The sequence below is a fragment of the Amphiprion ocellaris genome, chromosome 5 (assembly GCF_022539595.1).
Source record: "Amphiprion ocellaris isolate individual 3 ecotype Okinawa chromosome 5, ASM2253959v1, whole genome shotgun sequence".
Classification (NCBI taxonomy): Eukaryota; Metazoa; Chordata; class Actinopteri; family Pomacentridae; genus Amphiprion; species Amphiprion ocellaris.
Window position 1 is genome coordinate 715,232 of NC_072770.1, and position 25,748 is coordinate 740,979.

The 25,748-nt window shown below is 41.1% G+C and overlaps 1 protein-coding gene across 2 annotated transcripts; it reads right to left on the minus strand.

Annotated features, from left to right (window-relative positions):
• Window positions 1-2,830: 2,830 nt before the first annotated feature.
• Window positions 2,831-24,341, minus strand: appl1 (adaptor protein, phosphotyrosine interaction, PH domain and leucine zipper containing 1). 2 transcript variants are annotated; one of them, XM_023268407.3, is made up of 22 exons: window positions 24,153-24,341; window positions 21,661-21,759; window positions 21,484-21,543; window positions 18,598-18,669; window positions 18,418-18,505; window positions 18,145-18,186; window positions 17,526-17,584; window positions 16,364-16,510; window positions 15,326-15,408; window positions 14,974-15,135; window positions 13,179-13,367; window positions 13,053-13,095; window positions 12,913-12,969; window positions 11,795-11,886; window positions 10,780-10,959; window positions 10,147-10,199; window positions 8,890-9,064; window positions 8,768-8,804; window positions 8,547-8,687; window positions 8,391-8,441; window positions 8,190-8,279; window positions 2,831-7,328 (listed from the first exon to the last, which is right to left on the minus strand). In XM_023268407.3, the coding sequence occupies exons 1-22, from the start codon at window positions 24,204-24,206 to the stop codon at window positions 7,176-7,178; spliced, it is 2,127 nt and encodes a 708-aa protein (XP_023124175.2). In that variant the 5' UTR covers window positions 24,207-24,341; the 3' UTR covers window positions 2,831-7,175. The 2 variants fall into 2 exon arrangements, with proteins under 2 accessions (XP_023124175.2, XP_054866745.1); XM_055010770.1 differs by lacking the exon at window positions 8,190-8,279.
• Window positions 24,342-25,748: the final 1,407 nt, after the last annotated feature.

A 25,748-nucleotide genomic window follows, 5' to 3' on the forward strand; every position in this document is an offset into this window, starting at 1 on the left:
ACAGTCATATTTCTTTGTAACCAAGACAAACACACTGTCTAGCAGATATTTACTGTATAAACCGGACTTTAGCTGTGAAACTGCTGCTGTTTGTTCCGTCAGTTCAGGTGGAGGTTTAGGTTTTGTTTGATGGTATGATGGTGTGTGGATGTCCTTCAAACCCCACATTTCTTCCATTTTGGTGAATGTTACAGTATCTCACAAAAGTGAGTCCACCCCTTGCATTTCTCCAAATATTTAATGATATCTATTCATGGGACAACACTGACGAAATGAAACTTTCATACAATGTAAAGTAGTCACCGCACAGCTTGGATAACAGTGTACATTTTATCTTCCCATCAAAATAACTAAAAGACAGCCATTAATGTCTAAACTGCTGGCAACAAAAGTGAGTACACCCCTAACCGAAAATGTCCAAATTGGGCCCAAGTGTCAATATTTTGTGTGGCCACCATTATTTTCCAGCACTGCCTTCACCCTCCTGGGCATGGAGTTCACCAGAGCTTCACAGGTTGCCACTGGAATCATCTCCCACTCCTCCATGATGACATCACGGAGCTGGTGGATGTTAGAGACCTTACGCTCCTCCACCTTCCGTTTAAGGATGCCCCACAGATGCTCAATTGGGTTTAGGTCTGGAGACATGCTTGGCCAGTCCATCACCTTTACTCTCAGCTTCTCTAGCAAGGCAGTGGTCATCTTGGAGGTGTGTTTGGGGTCATTATCATGTTGGAATAATGCCCTGCGGCCCAGCTTCTTAAGGGAGGGGATCATGCTCTGCTTCAGTATGTCACAGTACATTTTGGCATTCATGCTTCCCTCAATAAACTGTAATTTTCCAGTGTCGGCAGCACTCATACAGCCCCAGACCATGACACTCCCACCACCATGCTTGACTGTAGGCAAGACACACTTGTCTTTGTACTCCTCACCTGGCTGCCGCCACACACGCTTGACACCATCTGAACCAAATAAGTTTATCTTGGTCTCATCAGACCACAGGACATGGTTCCAGTAATCCATATCCTTAGTCTGCTTGTCTTCAGCAAACTGTTTGCGGGCTTCATTGTGCATCATCTTTAGAAGAGGCTTTCTTCTGGGACGACAGCCATAGAGGCCAATTTGATGCAGTGTGTGGCGTATGGTCTGAGCACTGACAGGCTGACCCCCCACCCCTCCAACCTCTGCAGCAATGCTGGCAGCACTCCTACGCCTATTTCCCAAAGACAACCTGTGGATTCGACGCTGAGCACGTGCACTCAACTTCTTTGGTCGACCATGGCGAGGCCTGTTCTGAGTGGAACCGGTCCTCTTAAACTGCTGGATGCTCTTGGCCACCGTGCTGCAGCTCAATTTCAGGGTGATGGCAATCTTCTTATAGCCTAGGCCATCGTTATGTAGAGCAACAATCCTTTTTCTCAGATCCTCAGAGAGTTCTTTGCCATGAGGTGCCATGTTGAACTTCCAGTGACCAATGTGAGATGTGTGAGAGTGATATTACCAAATTAAACACACCTGCTCACCTTTCACACCTGAGACCTTTTAACGCTAACAAGTCACATGAAACTGGGGATGGAAAATGTGCACTTGGGCCCAATTTGGACATTTTCAGTTCAGGGTGTACTCACTTTTGTTGCCAGCAGTTTAGACATTAATGGCTGTGTTTTAGTTATTTTGATGGGAAGATAAAATGTACACTGTTATCCAAGCTGTACGGTGACTACTTTATATTGTATGAAAGTTTCATTTCGTCAGTGTTGTCCCATGAATAGATATCATTAAATATTTGGAGAAATGCAAGGGGTGGACTCACTTTTGTGAGATACTGTAAATATGAAGGGAGGCACATCTCCTGTGTCCAGAGTGTTTTAGTGTTTCTGTACCACACTCTCAGTTTTTCACATTTTCATCACATAAATCTTAATAAAAGGTGTATTTATTTTAAATGTTCATGTTTGTAACATAATAAAGTTGTTTTGATGGCCAGTTCCTGTCTCTGCTTTATTTTATTTTCAGACTTTTTATTTTATTTACAGTGGCTCCGAACCATAACCAGCGTTTCTCTGCAGCTAAAATCATTTGAAAAGATAGAAAATACAATTTTAATTTGAAAAAAATGGTTCCACATAACAAAGAAAATGAAGGGTTAAAAAAGACATAATATGACAAAGATTAAATGACCAGTTGACAAAAATAGATAATGTAATCTTGTATTTTGCATCGTTTTTAAGTTTAACATAACTTTATACATTTGTATATTTAAAAATTATTTCTCAGTGGGTTTTTTTAATCTACACTATCGTTCGAAAGTTTGGAGTCACTTACAAATGTCCTGATTTTTGATAGAAAAGCAGCTTTTTTCAGTGAATATAACAGTAAATGAATGCTAAATCCAGTGTAGACATTGTTAATGTGGTAAATGACTATTGTAGCTGGAAACAGCTGATTTTTAATGGAATATCTCCATAGAGGTACAGAGGAACATTTCCAGCAACCATCACTCCTGTGTTCTAATGCTACATTGTGTTAGCTAATGGTGATGAAAGGCTCATTGATGATTAGAAAACCCTTGTGCAGTTATGTTAGCACATGGAGAAAAGTGGGAGTTTTCATGGAGAACATGAAATTGTCTGGATGATCCCAAACTTCTGTAGTGTACAGTAGTGTATGTACATAAAGAAACATAACTGTGTTGGTCAAACATTTCCAATGTCAGTATTGAAGGATTTAAAAGAAAAATCATGTCATAATTCAGTTTTATTCTCTGAATCGCTTGCAGCTGGTGGATGTTTGTTCAATCAGACATCAGCAGGCTGACTCAGGCGGGTGGAGTTAGTGCTTTTATTTATCACTGAAAAGCCGTTTATTAATCATGACACTGGAACACCAAACATATTTACAGCTCAACATCGTGTTTTCCTGCGTCAGTAAAGTGCAGCTCCATCAGCACAAGTTCTCCTCATCCTCCCAGCAAACACGAGAAAAACTAAATCATCATCACTAACTGTTGATTTTGGCCCCTGGAGGCCATGACCTGTTCGTCTCCACACATCACTGATCTAGAAGGTTAAGTTTCTTCAGTTGGTTTCTACAGATAATCACCAGGAATCACTCTGGAAAAAGGCTAATCAACAAAAAACAGAAAAGGCCTCCAGGTGAGTGGCCCACATACACATGCCTGGTAAATGCCGTGACCTCAGGAGAAACGCAGCATCTTGCAAGAAGATGGAGTCAGAAAATAAGACTTTGTTGAGAAATTTGTGCTTTTGTTCACAGAGCAACAGGATCCTGATTCCCTGCAGGTATTCATTCTGCAGTAGAATGTTTAAAGTCGCATTTTCTTTTCTGCAACATTCAGCGGCTATTCTGGCTCATGGGATGCTGGACTCGGCCTCATGTGTTTTCCATGACAAATGCAGAAATGCAGACCAGAAGAAACAATGTCGTTAAAGGGGTGAGTTGAGGATCTTTTAAGTCTAAACTGGACACTGAAACTGTGTTTTCTGTTCATATTGGTGTTCTTCTAGTGGGAGCGATGCACTCCAACGTGTATCTGAAGCAAATCTGAGTCTTCTGCAGTTTGAGACTCAGGTGGATATCTCCTAAATAAAAGTCTTTTTAGTACTAGAATCGGAACTTTTACTTTGCTGCCTGATGAATAACTAATAAATCCAGATTACAGGCTGGTTGGAGATCAGCCATGGAATCAATCACAGACTTTCTCTGACAACCTGACGTAGCGGATGATAAAACCCAGCTCTCACTGATCTAACAGCTCATTAGTTTAGACTCAACAATGTGGTAGAAACTTTTCATTTTAGTTACATTTAGTTGAGATTTAGACTTTTCTCATTTTAAAGGTTTATTCTTCAATTGCACAAAAAACATAAATGCAACATGCAAACAGTCTTCTCTTCTGACTGGATAAAAGGTTAAAATTTGCATTTCTATCAGCGATGCCTGTGGTGTCTGACTGATTGTGTCTCCTAAAATATCCACCAACCTCACTGAGCTCTTCAGGAAGACTGAGACGACATCTACAACCTCATCACCTCTCTGCTCTATGACTGCACTCAACATCTGTTCTGTTGTAGAGACGCCAAGTGTCAGAACAACAAACACTTAAAGAACTGATAGAATTTAATAGAACATGACTTACTGCATTAATATTTTAGTAAAGGTAGACGGAGAATTCTCCACCAGAAAATATGGAACTATGGAAGATACCCACTAGATTTGACTCATGCAGGCTGTGATTGGACCAGTATTCAGAGGGGATCTGTTACTGGTCACCACGAACAGGAGGAATGACCACATCTGGCGACATCTGGTTGTGCGACACTAAAAAAAAGGAGAACTTTCCTTTAATGTTGGCACCTGGAGGAGGACGGAGGCATTCCATTTTCACTGCAGAGCTCAACTCTGAACCAGGAGGAGCAGGATTTGATCTCAGCGCTTTAATTCATGATAACAGTTACAAGTTCAGTGGTCAGTATTCTTCTGCAGGCAGAGACCACTAGAAAGACACACTAAATCACTAACTTTAAACCATCGACCACCTTCACCTGCTTCATTCATCAGTAAAACCACAGAACAGCAGGAGTTACTGTTGGACACAACATAATGATCTCTGATAGGTCAAAGGTTCAGGTTCAAACGAGGTGAAGACGTTCATTTGTCTGAACAGCATTTTACTAAACATGCAGCTGTTCTCTCCTTCAGTGGCTTTAATGTTGGTAAAACAGTAGCAGTTAAACCCTATTATTATTATTATCATTAATATTAATATTATTATCATTATCATACCCTATCAGCTTATTCCAGCTTCATTACTCTGCCAAGGAATGCTCTGCGGAGTACTATAGGGCTCCAACGATTGCCGTTGGTTTGTTTGTCTGTCCGTCTGTCTGTCTGTTAGCATCATTACTCTAAAATGGACACACGGATTTGGATGAAGTTTTCAGGGAAGCTCAGAAATGACACAAGGACCAAGTGATTAGATTTTATCAGTGATGCAGCTTATAGTCTGGATCCACAGATTTGTTAAAGATTTCTGTATCATTGCCAGATAGCGGCACAACGTCACTGTAACCATGACAACAAGTGAACACTACATCAGCTGCCTGCTGATGATCACATGATTGTGATCCTACTACAAATCCACCACTGAGGACCATGGATTTTTAAAATATTTCATCCGTCAGAAATGATACTGTGGCTGAGCAGCCTTGTTGATGCTGTTTACACTCTGAAATATTAAACATTAATTTCGTTTTAGCATTTACACGACATTTTAGGTGGCTTTCCACTGCAGGAAATTTGCCTTTTTGATCCAACACCTTCGACCGCAACGTTACCTTCGAGTGCCCCAAAATAATGACTAATAGGAGTCACTGGACAGCTGTATGACAATGCAGGAACTACACCAATAGAGGTTTTTAGTGTTAGCCTGTAAGGGGAATTTTATGCTCTTAATGATTTCAGTGAGATAGCAGAAAAAAAGGTACCGGGGAATGTTCCAGAGCTGCTCAGAAGGACCTGCTCTGAAGTAGGTACAATCTTCTCCCCCCAAAACAACCCTGGAAGGTGTTCTACAGGGTCATTCTACAGTCAGAACATGTACAAACATCTAAGTTCCTGCAGTACAAAATGGCTTTAATATTTTAGAAGGTTTTGGGATATTTACTACATTTTAAAATTGACTTCTGTAGGTTTGAAGAAAACAAAGTCCCTAAATGGTGTACGAGAGAAGTGTTTTTCTGGACTGCAGTTAAATTTTGTGCATTTTTTGTGCACAAATCACCCATGGAAGAGCTGTTCTAGTTCATGTTCTGTGCCTGAGAGCCATGGACCTGCTAAGGGCATGATGTGCCCATGTGGAAGGCAGCCTTACCACTTGAGTTTCATCCATTTCTGGACCGTTTCTGTGTTCCCTTTAATCTGCTCTGACTCATAAAAACAGCTGATGTGTCGGTCCTGGAGACGCTACGATGTGACGAGACACTTGATTCATTTATTTAGAGCTTTTGATTCATTCTAAAAGGCTGATCTGCTCGGATCTTTGATGGTAAAGCTGTGGATATTTTTCTGTGGATCTGTCTGTGAGTTTCTAGGACAGAAACACACCACAGTAGTTCAGGAATACAGAAGCTGCAACACAACATAACCATCAATGCAAACACTGCATGTAGTCAGTCACTTCCTCAAATGTCTCTTGAGGCCGCCTTTAAAGGCAAGTCGACCCCCACAGACCCCGTTTTAAAATGCACAGCTTTACAGCTGATATATACGAGTTTACAGCCTGGTACACAAAAAGTTTAAGCTTCTAGAGCTAATTTGATATATATTGTATTAAGGCTTAAAGTCATGCATAATGAAGGGCGTGGCAGCTTTGAGTTAACATCACCTCTTTGGAGGAGCTGCCAGGATGGTGACGGCCAGAACCACCACAGCTTCAAAACTGACCTTGAGGAAAACTATGGTGAAATCAGGGAGATTACTGTCCTTATATTATTATCTTTATGTATCTTCATACACGGCCGATGGTCAGAGGAAATGCTAACGTGTTTTAAGGGAACACAGAGACCATTCAGAAATGTGCCTTACAGGTGCTGGATAGATCAGCTGCTGTTTTCTTCACTGTTTTATCACTTGACACTTTTTTTTAAACCAACAACACCAACAGAGGAACCAGCTGAGGCTGAGCTGACGTTTAAACTTTCCACATCAGTCTCCGTGTGTTTTCTCCCACATCTTCTTCAGATGCTGCTGCTTCATCATTCCTCACATGCTGCTCTGCTTTATGTCCTCCGCCGTCATTGTTAGCGCTTATAAAACAAACATAAAAAACAGCGACTTACAGGTTAATCTATATGTGTTTTTGTCTTTTCTTGATAATGGAGCCGGTCGGTATAAAAGCAGCGTTTTTACACACAGAATAAAAGTCTTTGACGAGGCGTTTCCTCCTGTTGTAGTGAGGGTGCGTTAGGTTTATCCTCTGTTCTCAGAGCTTCCATCACCAGCTTCAGTCCAGCAGAGGAAGCACATGTTTTGTGGCCCCAGGCAGCCCGGGCGGGCGGGCGGGCGGGTGGTGTCCCCTCCTCTGATCCCTGAGCTGTTGTCTTCCGGCTGGGACACGCCTGGGAGGCTAAACATGCATCCTCTGAGTGTCGTTAGGCTTCAGACTCACCCTGTTTCTTCCCCTCCTCCCCGGCGTCGCTGTCTTCTGATTGGCTGTTGCTAAGAACTAGGAACTGTCCGTCAGGAGCGGGCGGGTTGCCAGGACGACTGGAGGCAGCAATGAGGCGACTCTGCTCCTCCAGGTCCTGACAGAGGAACAGAAAACACTCAGGAGTTACACATCAGTAGTTGTTTTTGTGCACGTTGACCCTCATCCTTTAGCTCCACATGAACCCTCCTCTGAAATAAAAATGCAAATCCCCCATTTTGGCTCTAAATTTTGACATTTAATTTGATCATTTAAGGGACTTAAAAATGCTTACTGCTCCATTTAAAATGTAAATTTAAGCCTCTGGAGCTAATGCTAGGAATCATACAAGAGAAAAAAAAAGAAACATGTACAACATGTTTCTAAGTGCCAATGGATTTTACAATACAGGGGAAATAGTGGCTCTACACACTAGATATTCGTTTCCATCCTCTCTGCTCTGTCAACACAGCCTGCAGTTCAACCCAAAGGTCCCTGAAAGTTGTCATGTAACTGCTGCTTGCAGCCGAGTCATGAATGAGGAGCACTAATTTGTTTTTACACTATCTGGTTTCTAGAGATAGTTTTTGAATACACTGTAGAGTGACTTTGATGAAATATCCGTCATAAGCTTCGGTTCGTTTAACTTCCTGAGAGTCACACATTGTCAGTTTTTATAGCTTCAGACTCTAATAAGGTGTAATTTGGGCAATTTTTAAAAGGTCCATCTGGTAAGTTATGTCATTTTTATGCAGAGTAACATAGCAAAAATATTTTTAAAAATCTCTGCAGCTTTTCTGTGACAGGATTGTTTTTTTAATCCAATGAGAAAATAAACTGAATATCTCTGACGATGCCATACTTTTTAAGAAACTGATGTTTCATTTGCATTTTATCAACCAAGTAATTTATAAATGAATCAAAAAAACTGAAAGAGATGAAAGCAGGGCTCTGGTTTGCTTTTAGGGTTTAATGTCACCTTCTCTATCTGTCTCTGCTTGCTGAGCTCTTCCTGCTGCTTCTCTTTGGCCTTGTCCTGCTCCTTCCTCTTCTCTACCGCTTTACGGTCCTGTTCAACAAAAACAAACATCCACAGCCTCACCTGAAGGAGCCGACATCACTGCTGAAGTGTGAGGGACTGAACATTAGTGCAGAGTCACAGTAAAAAGCTCTGACTCACCATCTCTGAGTGGAAGGCTATCTGCTTGGCCAGACCGATGCTGTCGCAGATCTGAAACAGGTGAAGCAGACAGACGGTCAGACAGACACAGCAGAGTCAGACAGTCAGACAGACACAGCAGAGTCAGACAGTCAAACTCATGAGCAGCATCACAACCTTCTCTCCATCGTTGTTGGACTCAAAGATGTAGCAGACGGCCCGGCTATCGCCCCGCCCACCTGCTGGATGCAGGACGAACCCAAACAGCCTTTTGTTGTCCTGATGGGACGAACACTGAACCACGCTGGAGAGAGGAAACTGCAGGACGGAGGAGAACGCCATGAGAGAAGACTGACACTGAAACTCTTAGAAACACGTGAGGAGAGGAACCATCTTACCCTGAGGCGAGTGACTTGTGTCTGAGGATCAATGAGCCTAAAAACAGAAAGCATTCAGTCCATTTAAACATCAGAACTGCTGACAGGAGAAGAGTGTCGGTCATTTCATTCAACTGTCATACTTGAGGCAGTCGCAGGTGACAAGCAGGTGTGACTCGGTCATCCTGAAGATGTTGTGGATGGCTCTGGCAGCCAGGATCTGCCTCATGGTCTCAGATATGACGTCCACCGACTCAGCGGTTCTCACCTCCATGGAGCCCAGGAAGCGAACGATGAAGAGCTGGTGGAGGATGGAGTCTGGAGCACATGAAACCAGAATGAGTTAAAAACACACATAATACATCTGCATGTGGCTTCAGCCAGAGCATTCCTGTCTGATATGTGATTTACTGTTATTACAGTTCTAATATATATTAATATTGTAATTATGTATTCAGGGCTGCACAGTGGCTCAGTGGTTAACACCATCGCCTTGCAGCTAGAAGGTCCCCGGTTCATGTCCCAGCCTTCCTGGGATCTTCCTGCATGGAGTCTCCATGTTCTCCTCTACATGTGTGGGTTTTCTCCAGGTTCTCCAGCTTCCTCCCACAGTCCACAAACATGCTGAGGTTAACTGGTGATTCTAAATTGTCTGTAGGTGTGAATGTGAGTGTGATTGTTTGTCTCTATGTGTAGCCCTGTGATAGACTGTTACCTGTCCAGGTGAACCTGTGATAGACTGTTACCTGTCCAGGTGAACCTGTGATAGACTGTTACCTGTCCAGGTGAACCTGTGATAGACTGTTACCTGTCCAGGTGAACCTGTGATAGACTGTTACCTGTCCAGGTGAACCTGTGATAGACTGTTACCTGTCCAGGTGAACCTGTGATAGACTGTTACCTGTCCAGGTGTCCCCTGCCTTCACCCTCAGTCTCTCCCCCCCCCCGACCCTAATGAGGATCTACAGGTGTCTAGATAATGGATGGATTATGTAACTTTGAAACTTTGTAACTAAAATAAAAGTTGTAGGCTGTTTGTCATGTGAATGGTTGTATAATGTGTTTAATGAATGGGAAGTGGTGGCATTAAGAGGTGTGTTTGGGTATGAGTTTTCCTTCTTTTAAGCACATTGTAGTCTCAGTAGTATTCATCGTGGCAGAAACTCCTCATCCGTAATGCATGAAAATGAGCGGGATTCATAATGTAGCATCTACATTGTTAATCTTTATTTCACTACTGAGGGTTGAAGCTAACACAGCTTTGTCTGACGTTGTTGAAGGTAAATCAACAAACAAGGGAAATTTGACTGACAGGATTGAGGCACAAATTGTCAACATGAACAACAGTTTTCATTTTGAGTAATAGATAATATTGATAAGTCCAGATGGACAAACATTACCTTCACTGTCCTCTGATGTGCTGTCTCCTGACTCCCCAAATGGATTACTCCTTCTGTGGAAACACATACAGTCGACTTTCAGTCACTTCAGGAGTCTTTACACTGACTTATATTATCAGAAACAATACAACAATGTCAAATTCTTTTTTATTGGGAATCAAGTCAAAGCAGATCTAAAGTATGTCCATCAACAGCTTCAACAGACAGTAATCCACTTCCTAAAACTACTCTATTAACTGATACATTTACTGATTTATCAGGATTATCATTAGAAACTGTTTTTTGGGGTCATCAGTACTTGTTGGTTGAGATGCTTTTTCTTGATCTGGATGAAGCAGCTGTCTAATGTAGATGTTATAAACGTGTTCAGTGTGTTCTGTTTGACTTATTTACTGACTTGTGAGCGATCTGAGAACAGAGAGACTTCTAAATGGAGGACGACGTCTTACAGGAACAAAACAAATGGCTCACTATTCATCCGGTATCATTTCTACGTTAAAAACTGTTCTCTGCCTCCTCCACTAGTTACTAACGGCCGTGAGCATGTTATAGAATAAAGGGAAATGTCCAAATATAAATTGAATTCCAAATGAGTCCTTTAAATCAGCTTCTCTGCACACAGACACCGCCTACCTGCCGGACTGTGCTGCCGTCTTGCTCTGCCCCAGGTTCTCCTCGCTGACGGGAGAAATGATGTCAAACTGGATGGGTGTTTCCGGGGCGACCAGCGCATCCAATGAGAGCACAGAGAGAGCAGGTGACGGCTCAGAGCCCACGGAGCTGATGCTGCTTGCTCGGCCGCTACGACCTTTACTGGAACCCAGATGGAGAGAGATGATGACGGACAAATGAAACGTGACTGGCCAGCTGATAGGAGTGTAGTTTTTGTGTATTAAGTATTTTCAGTTAAATCAAAATGCAGCAGCTTGGTCCCTGACTGGTTTACATCAGTGGGAGAATATTTTTCCTGGCGTCCTTACAGGGACTGGCTGGTCGGTACAGAGTTAAACCTAAAACCTCAAGCAGATTCTGGGTGTTTTTTCTATACTACTTTCACATTTTTATTCACTGTGGGCTCATTTTTCACTGTAATATAAAGTCCTGCACCTCTATGGAAGAAGCCAAACCACAGCTAAAAGCAGAGAGAAGCAGAACATGTCTTTTGTGCAGCACAACACAGAACAGCAAAAATTATGAAAAGGGGAAAAATGAAAGTTTATTTTCTGAGATTGAACACTTTACAAAACTTTTAAAAGCCTACAATAAAAATGCACACACATTTTTCCAAGAACTCACAGCAATACTGGCGGACTCTACATAGTGCTGATACTTTATTGCTTACATTTTTAATTTATTGTTGGATTCTCTCTGCTCTGTGTGAACACTGCCTGCAGTTCAGCCAACAGCGTCTTTTAAATCCACCAGCCCATTTTGGGGTTCAGAGGGTTTAGTATAAAAAGTCTGTTGATAGTTTATAAGATGCAGATCTGTGCTTAAGGCCATAATATCAGCTAGTAAATAATCTTTACTCCCTAGTTTTTCTGGTTCAGATCCAGCTTCTGTTTTACTGGGTGTACAGTCCTAATGTCATCATTTGGGTCTCTCTAAAAAGGAACAAACATCTCATTGATCATCAGCCCAGTCCTACCTGCTCGGTCTCATGCTCTCATGTCTCTGCTGGAAGGACGGTGATGGCGTCACAGCTTCCAGAGCTGATTGGTTCACTCTGGCTGCCAGCTCCTGCCAATAGAAAGAGAGCACTTTCAGCATTAACCAATAGGAAACGAGTTCAGCAGCATGTATCCAAATAACTTTGATGATTTTTGCTTTTTACTGCTCTAGTTTTGTACTCTGCTGTGTTGCTACTGATTCCAGATTAAGATACAGACTGGACAGACTGGAAAGGTCCACAGATTCAGCAGAATTTCATCTAGCCTGGAACAATAGTTTTCTCATATATGAAAAGCTATTTGTAGGACAAGAACTACCCATAATTCCTGTTTAATTGAGGAAAATAAGAAGAAGCCCAGGTTTATTTTCAGCACTGTAGAAGTCTGACCAACAGCCACAGCTCTGTGGAGCCTTCTGTTCCTTAAAGTTTAGAATATTAGACCAAACAACCTGAACGTATCTTTCTTTCTTTAAATCATTTGTCACATATCAGTCATCCTCAGGGTGAGGACTGAGCTCCATCACAGCTGTTGGGATCATTTTATTATATTGTGGGTAAAGTAGTACTTAAATAATCATCACACATGGGCCAAGTTTTCAGAGTTTAGGAAAACAAATCAACGGGGCTATTAGCTTTTTGGACAGTTTGATAATTTGCTATCAGATTAGATTTAGTTTTGTTGTTTATTCTTATGAATTAGACCTCATTTGTGGATGACTGTGGTGTCTGAATGAAGCTGTGAGGAACTATAAAGTTCAACTCACCTGCATATCAATGACAAAATGGTGTCACTATAACAGATCATTGAAGTGAGTAAAATCGCATACCCAGTGTCTTAAAAGAGACTTGAAAAACAGGTAGTAAACCCTTGTTGTTCCCCAGCAGTGAATAGTTTGCATTTCAGCACATTTTCAGCATGTTGCAGTTCAGGGGGTCTAAGAGGAAACTAGACTTCTGCACCGCCTCTTGGTGCCGTTTTTAGAAGAATCCAGCTATTAACAGTCTTTGACACTGGAAGGATGTGATGGCGTAATGGGTTAGATGGACAACAAAGCCCAATTGAATGAGTTATTAAGAAAAATAACGCCACAGACCTCTGCGTTTTCACTCAGATAGATCCTCTTGGAGATGTTGTTGATGGTGGCAATCCACTGTTGGATGAAGCATGACAGAGTCAGCAGAAGGAATCAGCAGGTAAACACAGAACAGAAGCTATGACAGAACAACATTTCACCTCCTCGCAGTCCTTCCTGCTCTCCGCCTGCAGCGTCACCACTCTGGAAGAAACAGAAAAAGTGTTCTTTACACCACAAAAACCTGCAGACAGCGAGAGGATGGTAAGGAAGAGAAGTTCTCTCACTTTTTGCCGTCGAAGGAAGTGACCTGAAAACAGAACCTGCGGTCATCACAGTCCACGGCCATGACGGAGCAGTTGTCCAGGTCCGTGACCAGCCCGCCCGCCACCTCACCACGGCCCTGGTGCATCAGGTTTCCACCCTGCGTGAAGAAATACTGACGCTCCCATGATGACGACACCAGGCCGGTCTTACTGGGAGACAGACAGAAAGAACAAATTCATGCACGTCAGGGTGTTTGTGACTAAAGATCCCAACTTCCAATTTCTGCTCAACTTTAACACCAGATAACGTCAACTCAACAGATTACAAACACTACAGCAAGTCAGCTTTAAAGTAATTACATATATTTTATGCAGTGGGTTTCAGAAAAGTGATTGTAGCATGTTCTAGAAAGAGAACACAATGAGGATACAACATTGTACAGTTCTAGCTTTGGATTCATTAAAAGACAGTTGTGTTTCACAGTCAGTCTTGGTTGTCTTTTATTTGTCTCATTTATCAAACTATAAGAACCAGCAGCAGGAACAGTGGTATTTATTACTTGTACAGAGGACAGGGAGTATTCTGTATAACTGTGGTTGTGCACGTCTCATTTACATAAACACTTTCCTTTAAAATGCTCTGATGGCACAATAACATGGAACAAGGAGAAGACAGGAGGTGGAGGTCCTGATTAACACAGTAGCGCTAAAGAAAACAGCTTCATTTGGTAGTGATAAGTAATAATAATTGTAATAATGGTAGTAAATGTTCTCATACAGAGGCAGCGTCTCCTGAAGCTAAAGCAGCTGCAGATCAAAAATAAGTTAAGGAATAAAACACCAAATATCTGCTGAGCCAGTGAATGAAAATTGGTGTGAAAAAGTGGCGAAGCTTCACAGACAGGAATCATCACTGAGCCATGGGGAAGCACAGGGGAGCTTTACTTTAGTGTCTGCTGATTGTTTTGGAGCTGAGCAGCCTCTGAGTCACACTTGACGAACTGCAAAACACAAATGATTTAATTCATCCCCAACTGAGGGTAATGAAAACACAGAACTCCAACACTGGCTTTGTGAGCACAGCGAGGGCCTTTGTGTCGGCTCTCCAGGCCGGGAGTGAGACGCTGAGTCTACTGATCAACTACTCTCTGTAGGAAGCTCTGTGTGGTGCTGAAGATGTTCTCTATCAACGCTTCATTTAAATCCTGGAGTAAGGCAAGCTGGGCATGCCTTTTTTAATGATTTCACTTCAGTTAAAACACCCTGAACCATCTCTGATTAGGGACTGAACAGCCAGAACAATCGCTGTTGTCCTAAGCGGCACTCAGCCTACAATGCAGGAGTTCCCCAATAAAGTAGAGATGGAAGAAATAGTTCTAGTGAACATTTGCATGCAGTGACCTGAGCATGATATTAAAATGTAGAATTCAGAGAGCCTCTAAACAATAATAATAATAATAATAACACATTTTATTTATAGGTGCCTTTCAGAACATTCAAGGTTACCGTACAGAGGAAACAAAGTTCAAACACATTCAAACATACAGTATAAAACATAAAAACGTGACATTTTCAGTATGTAGGTTGCTGCTTGGAGGTTGTGCATTAGTCCAATACTGTTTAACTATTTACATTTGAACCGCCTCATTATGAGCTTGTTAGCCCCCACTCACATGCACAAAGTACTAAACATTTAATCTAGAAACTTATTTTTATGTGTTACATGACAATCTCATGGAAAATTCAAAGCTTTCCCACCTGCATGAAACAGAAATGTGAATAAACGACAGTAAATGTGAGTGTGTTTGTGTCCTACTTGCGGATGTGCAGATAGCCCTGTTTCCTGGTCAGGCTGCGACACACAGTGGAGTAGGCAGGGTCAGGGTCACATGGTGCATACAGCGGGTCACATGACCTCTCCATCTGCTGGATGGTCTGCTGCATCTGCCCCACCTCCTCCTCCATCTCCCGTCGAACACTGAACAAACAGACACAGGTTCATCAAATCTGTCTCCAGCTGCAGATTTCTTCACGTGTCCAGGAACAGAACATTTCTCCAACACCAAAACATTTTTAAAACAGACTTAAAGTGAAAAATGGTTCTTTTAGAGTGTTGATGTAAACTCAGGACACTCTTCAGATGAAGGAGGTGGGTGTGAGGAACTTACTTCTGGACGCTGGTGCCGATAGTTCCCAGGAAGTCTTCCCACTGCTGGGTGAGGTTCTCTGAGCCTAGCTTGAAGAAACTGATCTGCAAAGACCAGAAACAGAGGAAAGATCATCAGAGGGCTGTTCTAAAGCAAGATCAATGGGTTAGTGAGGTATGCTGAGCTTAAAGCCAGATCAAGGTGGCAGACGACCTGGGGGCCTATGCAGCACAGCTGGCCTGGTCCAGAGCAGATGTGTTCAGAGTTTTGTGTTTAAATCGGCCTCTCCTTTTGACCACTTCATATCCTGATGATTCTCTATGAGCTGCGGGTAATGTGTTCTATCTTCAAACCTGTTGAACTGTACATCAGTAATACCACTGAATGAAGCTGTGTGAATGAACAGTATCACACACTGTATGTGTTGTGTTGCCATGGGAACCCATATGTAGTCTGCTGATGATTCAGAAATGGGACAAATTCTCTACATACTAATTCCATGTTTTCAGTTTATGTTAAACAATCAAATAAATATAAATTTCCATTTTTTCTTTTATTATGATTGACTGCACTACAACTTTGTTATAAGTTTGCTATAATTCTCATCTCTCTACTTCTAACCATGGCTCTGCTGTTTCCATAGAGGTGCAAGATTCTATATTGTGGTGAAAAATGAACCCAGAGTGAGTAAAATGTGACAGAAACAAAAACGCTGCTTGTGGATTAGAGGATTAAGCATTCAACATCAGCATGACTTCAGTCTCCTTGTCTTTACGAACAGTGATGCTCAGTCCTTTCTGCTGTTGCACTGAAGCACATGAAGAGCTCCCACACAGTTACACAGTGAAACAGACTGGGACTGCAGCCACTAACTCAATAGTTCTGAATGACGACCTCTTGTAACACCTCTGTAGACAGACGTGTGTTACATGACCAGCAGAAGACTGAATCAAAAGCATAAAAGCATTGGTTTGCAGATCAGGGTCCTGGTCCAGATCAAGTCTTTGTATTGTTGAGCTCACCTTTAGTGTGCAGTGAGTGGGAGTGTTGTGACAGTACCTGAGCCTGCATATAGCCCAGCAGCGGCTCCAGGAGAGCCGTCTTCTTCTTGTACTGCAGCATGTTCAGAGAGCAGAAGTAGTGCATCATGGTCTGGTGCTGCTTCTTACGGGAGGTGTAGACGTCTTCCACCACCTCCGCTCGCAGCTGGAACACACAACACTCTGCTCTTATTACAGCCAGATGCCAGATATTATCACTCACCCAGACAACATCAATTGGGTCAGATAATGGGAACTTTCACACTAATATAACGCTGCTAACCGTCCTCCTGTCAGGAAGCTGCTGGGTTGGAAACCTGACCCTTGCTGCAGACAGGAGACACTTTTTAAACACTCATCCCTCATCCCCACAAACTCCTCACTTGCTGTAAGTTCACTAAAAACATGACAGCCTAACTGACTATTACAGAGCAGGTTCTGAGTCTGAAGGTTTGGCAAGTGTCCATCTGTTTGTCTGTGGACAGATTTTGTCAACATGATGGCTTCACATCTCTGCAAAATGAGGTAATAAAAGGTTTGAGGTGTGAAGATAAGATGGGTGTGGTCCTGGAATGTATTGGTGTGGTGCTCAGCGTGCAAGGTGTTGTCTAGTTATCATAGAAATAAACTGAAATGTGTGCTCAGAAAGAAATCTGTGTAATAATCCAAAAACTGAAGCAAAGTGAAGGAACTAATCTAAAACTAGTTTATATGATCTAAAAGTTGGTAATGCTTTTTACTTTACTCACAGATTCATGGCTATAATGTAAATTTTTATTTATTTATTTATTTTTATTTATATATATATATATATATATATATATATATATATATATATATATATATATATATATATATATATATATATATATATATATATACACACACACACACACACACACACACACACACATTTGTAGCCAAAACCACTTTGTTGGGCACCAAAAATGCTATAAAACCTTTTGTCACCTGCGCATACAAAATGTGAAGGGTGTCTACAGAGAACTCACTGGATCCTTTCATTTAGTCACTGCTTATCAACTCAACACAACTAACTTCCAGTTTCAAAGTCATTTTGAGGAAAACAGCTGGGAAAAGATAAAAATTGTGGAGATTAACCAGGAAGGTTCCTGTTTTGATACTGAAGTAATAAATAATCTGTGTGTTGCTAAGGCTGTTACCTTGTCGTTGTCCCTTTTCTTGGACAGACGACTGTATCTGTTAATGGCTGTGTCGTGATCTGAGGACAGAGACACACAAACAGACTGATTTAAAGGATAAACATGTTTCTCAGTTAAAACTAATAAAGCACAGATAAACCTCAACAAAGTAAAGAAGTCCCACTGGCACAGATTGCTTATCTTCAGTTGAATTAGGGCAGGTTGTCCTCCTCACATATGTATTAACACAAACAAAAATATTAGCAAGAAGAATCAACAAACTATTCGTAATACTTTTTTCTTCAAGTTTCTAAAATGTGAGGATTTATACATTTTTCATTATTATTCTGAGCTGAATCCTTTAAAGTTTTTGACAGGCAGCCCAGAGACATTAACTGACCTAACATAAGCAAAAAAAACATTACAGTGGCTCCACATAAAAAACAAAACAAAACAAGCAAACTCGTATAACATTCTACAGCAGGACTCATTTCTAACCTTTGGGCAATGTAGGTTTTTAATTTCATCCCTTGTAACTTCCAGATGGTCGCGTTTTACTTGACTTCTTAAAACTTAATGCACTAATTAATGGTTTTGAAAAAATAAGCATTGATAGAGATTCTGAGCTTCATGAACTCACCATCACTGGCTATTTGGAAGACTTCTTTAAGCGTTAGGATCTCTGGAGACACACAAAGTGAACTGCATGTTACAATGCACGTGATATTTTGCTTTTTCTGTAATGTGATTTGCACAAATGTTTGTTTTTTTTCCTCTGGTTGGATATTAAATCAAAATCCGTCTTGATCAAAAATGTGGCCCTAATGTGGCTGAATTAAAGCAAATCCTGCAACAAGGTTTCAAACTGGTCTATGTCAGTTGCTAATGTGACAACAAACAATGCGTGGCCTGCCTTTCAGGTCTCTCTCTTTAAACTGAGTGATGGGAAACATCATGGCGTCTGCGAGCTGGGTGGACAGAACAGCATGACAGGAGCTCAGCTGGAAGGAGAAAGAGAAGAGACGTTCACCATGAAGCAGCTCCATGAGCAGAGAACAGCACAGACATGAGTGTTTTCTATGCTCTCTCTCACCTCATCAATGACTTTTGCAAACTGCTGCAGGGTCGAGCTCATCACCTCATCATCGCCCCCTAGAGGAAAACGCTGCAGACAACAACAACAACATAGGTGTATTAGAGGAAACAGCATCAGTACCTTTTAGCTACACATTGACCTGAGGGTGTTGTACGAACTGCTCTGATCCCCTGACCTACAAACGCATGCTGCTCTGGACCAAAGTGTCAGACAGACAGACTCTAACATAGAACCAGAACTGTGTGAAGGAACACATGAGGCTAGTGGCTGGTGCTGGGAGATAAGACTGATGGAGAATATCTAGTGCTTTAGTGCTTTTGTTAAACTGCAGATGGTTGGAGTCTGGTTGCAGCTGTTGCTATTATTCTGTATCAGTATACTATAAGGTCTATGGCTGCTGAGATAAGTCTTTTGACCAACATTAGTTGTAACACAGGGCTGCACAGTGGCTCAGTGGTTAGCACCGCCGCCTAGCTAGAAGATTTCCAGTTCACATCCCAGCCTCTCTGGGATCTTTCTGCATGGAGTCTCCATGTTCTCCTGTACATGTGTGGGTTTTCTCCAGGTTCTCCAGCTTCCTCCCACAGTCCAAAAGCATGCTGAGGTTAACTGGTGATTCTAAATTGTCTGTAGGTGTGAATGTGAGTGTGATTGTTTGTCTCTATGTGTAGCCCTGTGATAGACTGTTACCTGTCCAGGTGAACCTGTGATAGACTGTTACCTGTCCAGGTGAACCTGTGATAGACTGTTACCTGTCCAGGTGAACCTGTGATAGACTGTTACCTGTCCAGGTGAACCTGTGATAGACTGTTACCTGTCCAGGTGTCCCCTGCCTTCACCCTCAGTCAGCTGGGACAGACTCCAGCGACCCTAATGAGGATTATGCGGTGTGTAGATGATGGATGGATAGTTATAAGACAGCTAATGCTATAAGGCTGCTGTCTTGCACAGCCAGTGACTAGCATTATAGGTCTGTGGCTAGTCCCAGAAAGCCGTGACTTTGATTGTTCCATATGTTCGTACTGAACAGGGAAAAATGGTTTTGGTTTACTCTTCACCTTCTGCATGGAATATGTTGCAGAAAAACTGGAAGCTGTTGATCTCATTGAGTGCTTTTAAATCCAAACTGTGAGTTCTTGAGGCCGATTCCACAACATGCACTTGTTTTTCATAACTTGCTTGTAAATTTCTATAACACTAATGGCTAATGCTACAGGGTGGTATCTCATGTTAGAACACTAGTAACTAATGCTATAACTAATGCTATAAGGCTGGTGGTTCATGCTATAACACTGATGGCTAATGCTTTAAGTTTGGTAACTGATGCTATATCATTGATAGTTAATGTCATAAGCCTTTGAGCTAATGACTTGGGTCATAAAACTGATGGGTCACAGGACAGATGGCTCCCGTTCTAGGGTTGAAGGCTAGTGGTAAATGCACCATATTAGCCTGAATATAACTTCAGTTCTTCTTTTTGAATGCACAGAGTGTAAAATGGCTTCTCCACAGAGTATAATATTATTATCATGAACGGTTTGTAGCCTTATTGTTGCTCGGCTAGTGAGTTTAGTTCCATCAGTTTAACCTGCAGGAGTTTCTGGAGGCTCTGGTGACACGTTTTGAGTAAAAATCAATCCAAGGAGTCTCTGGATGCCTTGCTGCAGAAACACACTGTGGACTGATTCATCTGTCAAGCTGCCAAGATAGACAGCTGCCACAAAAAGACTAGAGGTGTAAAAATATCTGACATGTTTGAAAGTACATTACTGAGAAAATACAGTAACATGAGATTCATGTTACACTTTCATAGTATTAATGCATACTTTTATTTTACTGTACTAGATCAAAGCCTTAAGTGGAAGACAGCTCAAAGACAGATCATTTTCTAAAATCACAAAAAGAGAACACAGTAGCTTCTAGCATCCCCACACTCTGCTGTCTTTTTGCTTTGAGGTTGATGTTAAGATGTTACTGATTTCTTCAGAAGTCCGTCATGGTCAGGCTCCAGGTCATATTTCAGAGATGTTCTTTACTTGAAACTTGACAGAGTTGCTCAAATGAGACAATTTTGCCTGTTCCTGTGTCTAAATTAAAAACCAGAGAGGACTGAACCTTTACTGTTAGAGCACACCACATTAGTTCCTGTGAATGACTTCTTAAAGCTAGTAATTCTTGCCTGATGTTTTTGTTGCATAAATGACACTTTGTTATGTATTTTAATCCCTTATGGATGGATTTTGCTTCTATTTCTATTATTTGCTGCATTTTGGAACACTGGTTTTGAAAACTGCTGTAAAAGTAAACATTCCACTCTCACTCTAAATCAGAATGATAATAGAATGATACTCCTCCTACTTGTGTTCTCACTGCTTTTAACAGACGACATCACTATTCTGGCTTCTCTTCATCGGTTCCCTGTCTGTTTTAGAATTGATTTTAAGATTGTACTGATCACTTTTAACTCAACTTTGGAACGACCTGCCTGAGGAGATAAGACGCGCTGAATCAGTAACTTCTTTTAAATCACTTCTTAAAACCCTCTTTCATAGACTCACCTTCCAGTGAAGTTCTCTTTTATTTCCCTTTTATCACTCTGTGCCTTTTTATCCCTTTTTAAATATTCACTGCTTGTTGTCCCTCTTTCTATCCTCCTGATCTTAATCTATTTCTATCTTTCATTTTCTCTTCAGCTTCTCTTGTGTGATATCATCCTTTTAACCAGCTTTTAATTAGCTATCCATTTTTGTCATTTTTTATGTTCTACCTGTCAAAGCATTTTGTGAATGTTCTTCTGAAAGGTGCTCTACAAATAAAGTTTTTATTATATTATTATAGAGTTTAACAGCGTGACAGGTTGGTCGCTGAGGTGACGTGGTCTACCTGTTTGTCGTATTCTTTCAGCAGTCTGGAGGTCAGGTGAGTCGCAGCACTGAGCTCATTCTGAAAAAGAAAACAGCAGCACTGAGCAGTCGGAGACACACAATCTAATCCACAGCCACCGCAGAATAACAGTCTGCAAGTGTCTGTAGCAACACTGGTATCTGTGTGTGTGTGTACCTGTGCATCATAAATCCTCTGCATGGCCTGATACAGCTGTGTGCAGTAGTTGGAGATGGCTGCAGTGTCCTCCTCAAACACCCCCAGCAGAGAGCGAGTCTACATGCAAAAAAAAATAAGACAATGTTAGGGTTAATCAGTTCCATTAAATCATTGATGGCCCTAAATGATCCTCAGTGTGACTACCAGAAGTCCCTCCCACATCCATTTACACTGTAGAAATGTGAATATTTTCATCAGGTTTAACTGGAATTGATTCAACAATTTACTATTCATTTTACAATTTCCCCTATTTGGCTAAATTATAAATAATAACTAGTAAAATCACAGGAAAAGTAACAATTTACATCAACCCTAAAAAAATAATGAATGAATATTGAATATTTTTTACGTCTGGCCTTAAAATTACACCTTTTTTCTCCTAAATCCTCAAAAAATATAAATGTTTTGCATATGTTTTCTGTTATTTGTAAGAAAATCTGTATATATATTAAGGATTCAAAAATAGGATATTTTACAGATTTTCATTTTTTGTTAAATTAAAGATAATATCTAGTAAAAACAAAGACAAAACTAATCATTTATACGTTGAAAAAAAACTGTACCCTAAAATTGTATATAAAAAAATCTGTATTTTAAAAAAATACAAATTTTCTTTAACCATGTGTGACTGTAAAATTATATAGTTTCACAGTATTTAAATCTGACAGAAAAACATAATTATTTTACACACATTTACTGTATAATTTCACAGTTTTTACATGTTTTTAATGTCACAGTGTTCCACCATTTTTAACATTTTTTATCTAACATTTTCAAGTTGTGCTTTTATAGCAAAAGGAAAAGGAACAAGCTGGTATAACGGAGAGCAATGAATATAAAAATGTATGACAGTAAAAAGCAACGCTGTGCTGTTACTGCAAATGATTCAGGAGAGGGATGCCAGTAGAAAACTTATAATCATTTAAGCTATTATGTGTCTTTGACCACTCAGTGTTTCTCACATGACAGTTGTGCAACAGAGCTCTGAATCTTTAAATTTAATTTATTTAAACATGATACTCTAGAAGTGCATTTATGTCTGGCACTGTTCCATAATCAGGAAAAAGTGGAAATCAGTTTAGTTTTTGGCCAAATCAAAGTGAAATTAATGTTACTGGTAGAATATTTGCTGTGATAAATACCAGCAGACTAATCTATGTTCTATTAGATGCAGTGACAGCAGTGTAAAACAGACCTGGCAGCAAATCAGGGCCAAACGCAGAAACATGTTTATGTATTTTCTGCATCACCAGCTAAATACATGCAGGTTCTAATGGGAATGCCATGCAAACAGTTTGCTTCAGTGGTATTACTAAAATACAGGTCTGCAAATACAACAGTTCCTCAGCTGTGCCACACATCTGGACAGCTGTGGCCCAGGTAGAGCAGGCTGTCCACTAATGGTAAGGTGGACAGTTCAAACCCTGGTCCTGCTGCATACTAAGCTGTCCCTGGGAAAGACACCGAACCTGAAGTTGTTCCAATGGCAGGTGAGCACCGTGCATTTCAGTGTGTGAGTGAAGGAGGAACAGTGTAGAGCTTTGAGGACGACCGAGGTGAAAAAGCACTGTATTACACACATTGCCCAACTAACAGAAGATAGAGTCAGATTTCCTCCTGTGGAGAAGGTTAGCTGTGCAGCATCCTGGTGATCTGACAGGTTTAAAAAGAGCCACCTTCATGAAAACTCAGCATGCCTTGTTCACCCCTTAATTGTACTTTGTGCACTCATGGCTCTGATGATGTTGCATGTTAGTACAGAATATACCTGTTAAACTTGATCACCCACATGACTGGATGGTAAATCCACAATGACTCACGTTTGGCTCATTTGCTTATACTGCTTTATGACACTTGTCCCCGATCAGCAGAGACAAACTCAGAAAAAATGAACTGAACCTGAACATCCAAACACCTTTAACTAGAACCTGGACATTCCAGTGCACCACACTCAGACCACGCCCGAATTCGTGATGTCACAGCAGGTGTTGCGGTGCAAGAAACACTTGACCAGGATGTGTGTCGCCCATCTGAAGCAATGCAGAGGCAGCTGACTGGCTGAGTGACATTTACATCTCACTGTGGCAGACAGCAGCAGGACGACTTGGTGGCTAGGGAAGTAGCCTGCTACTCCTGCTGAACAGAGCTGACCTCAGCGCTAACCACCGCTGGATGCTCTGATATTTAGCTCAGGCGTCTTGGCGGAAACTTCCAACAGCTGATCGGTACAGTCGTCACCTTTAAACCCGCAGCACAGCTGGTGTAACCCTTCCTAGCTGTCCGCCTGACAGCTGTGCTTAGCGGGGCCCTTGGTGGTTAGCATGCTGCTAAAATCAGTCTTCTCTCCGTTTGATGTTGGCAAACACTTCGCCTACAAAGACAGCTAGCCTAGCCTGTATGTGGCTAACGTTAGCATGCTAGATGTAGCGTCCAGGGAGGAGAGCCGTTACCTGCGGGCTGTCCTCCAGCGTCTCCTCTATCGGCAGCTTTTCTATTCCGGGCATAGCTGCGGCTGAAGCGTTGATCGGTGCGAATCCACGGGAAAAACGCACAGCAAATAGGTCCGACAACTCCCACTCAAGATTTCTTAGCTACACGAATTCACAACACCCCAAAACCGCTCCTCCCCGCTCCGCAAGTCCCGCCCTCTGGTGGGTTCTGATTGGACTGAAGACACTTACATGAATTCGATTGGCTTCTTGTTTAAAGGGGAATGGGCGCCATGTTGGCTCTGACCAGTGTCGCCCTTTCGTTGTAGCCGTGTACAACTCAGAGCCGTAATGGCGACCGGTCTGCTGCGTTTACTTCTTGTTTAGTCTGTAGTTGGTGATTGATTTTCTGCTCTAGCATAAGGTGACCAAACGTCCTGTTTTCCCAGGGCATGTCCTGTTTTGATGTCTTGTCCTGGCCGTCCTGATTGTTTTTTTGTTTTTTTTAATAAAGTGTTGAAAATGTCCTGGTTTTCATTGATTTTCACAGGGAAACTAAATTGTCCTAAAACTAAAGATACAGATATTTTTTGTTAGTTTTTGTAAGTTTGTGAGAGCTATTTTTGTTAAAGATGGATTGCTAATATAGCAGAGGTATTTTTTGTTGTTTTATTTCTATCATTATTTCATTTGTTGTTTTAGAAAATAAAACAAAACATGTTGAGTAACCTCTGAGAAGCCTTTCTGAATTTGTGTTTTTGGTTATAGATAGTATTTGGTAATATAACAGTTTTCTATCCATTTGAAGGAGGCATACTTTCAATGTATTGAAATTATAAGGCATCTGTGAGTAAATTTTGAGTATATTTGAGTATGTCATTGCTGGGTGACTGTCCTGGGTTTTGGTAATCAAATATGGTCACCCTAAACGTCATGCCATTGTATCTGTCACAATTAAAGGAGAATTCTGCTGTTAATAGTATAAGAGCTTTTGTGCAGTTTGTTTTTGGTTTTCAGGAGTTTTAGTACCAGTTTAAACTTTTCAGTAATATATATTTTAATATTAATGTTGCTGATTGATTTTCTGCTCTAGTGAGACGTTGCTATATTACTATACTATTGGTACTAATGGATCTAAAAAAAAGCATAACATCGTGAAAAAGTTCAATATTATTCATCAGTATTTGAAGAAAGTAGTTGATTTATTCTAGACTCATTACACTTAAAGTGAAAGACTTAAAGCTTTGTTTTAGTTGTGATGATTGTGGCATAGCTAATGAAAATCTGAAATCCACTTTGTCAAAATACTAAAATATTTAGTTAGAGTTATTAATTTTTTAAATTTGATTTCTGTATCGTAAATCTTTTTTTAAAATCGACCTTAGTAAACATTCAAATAACTTCAGACGGTGGATTTTTGCTTTCCATGAGATATACAACATAATCATCACAATTAAAACCAAAAAAGGCTTGAAGTATTTCACTTCATGTGTGATGAATATAGAACACATGAAAACTTACCTTATTGAATGAAATGATCATTGTTGAGATGCAGGGGTTTTTTTCTGACTGCCACATTCACATTCGAGAAGAAGAGCATGAGCAGAGTCAGTGATC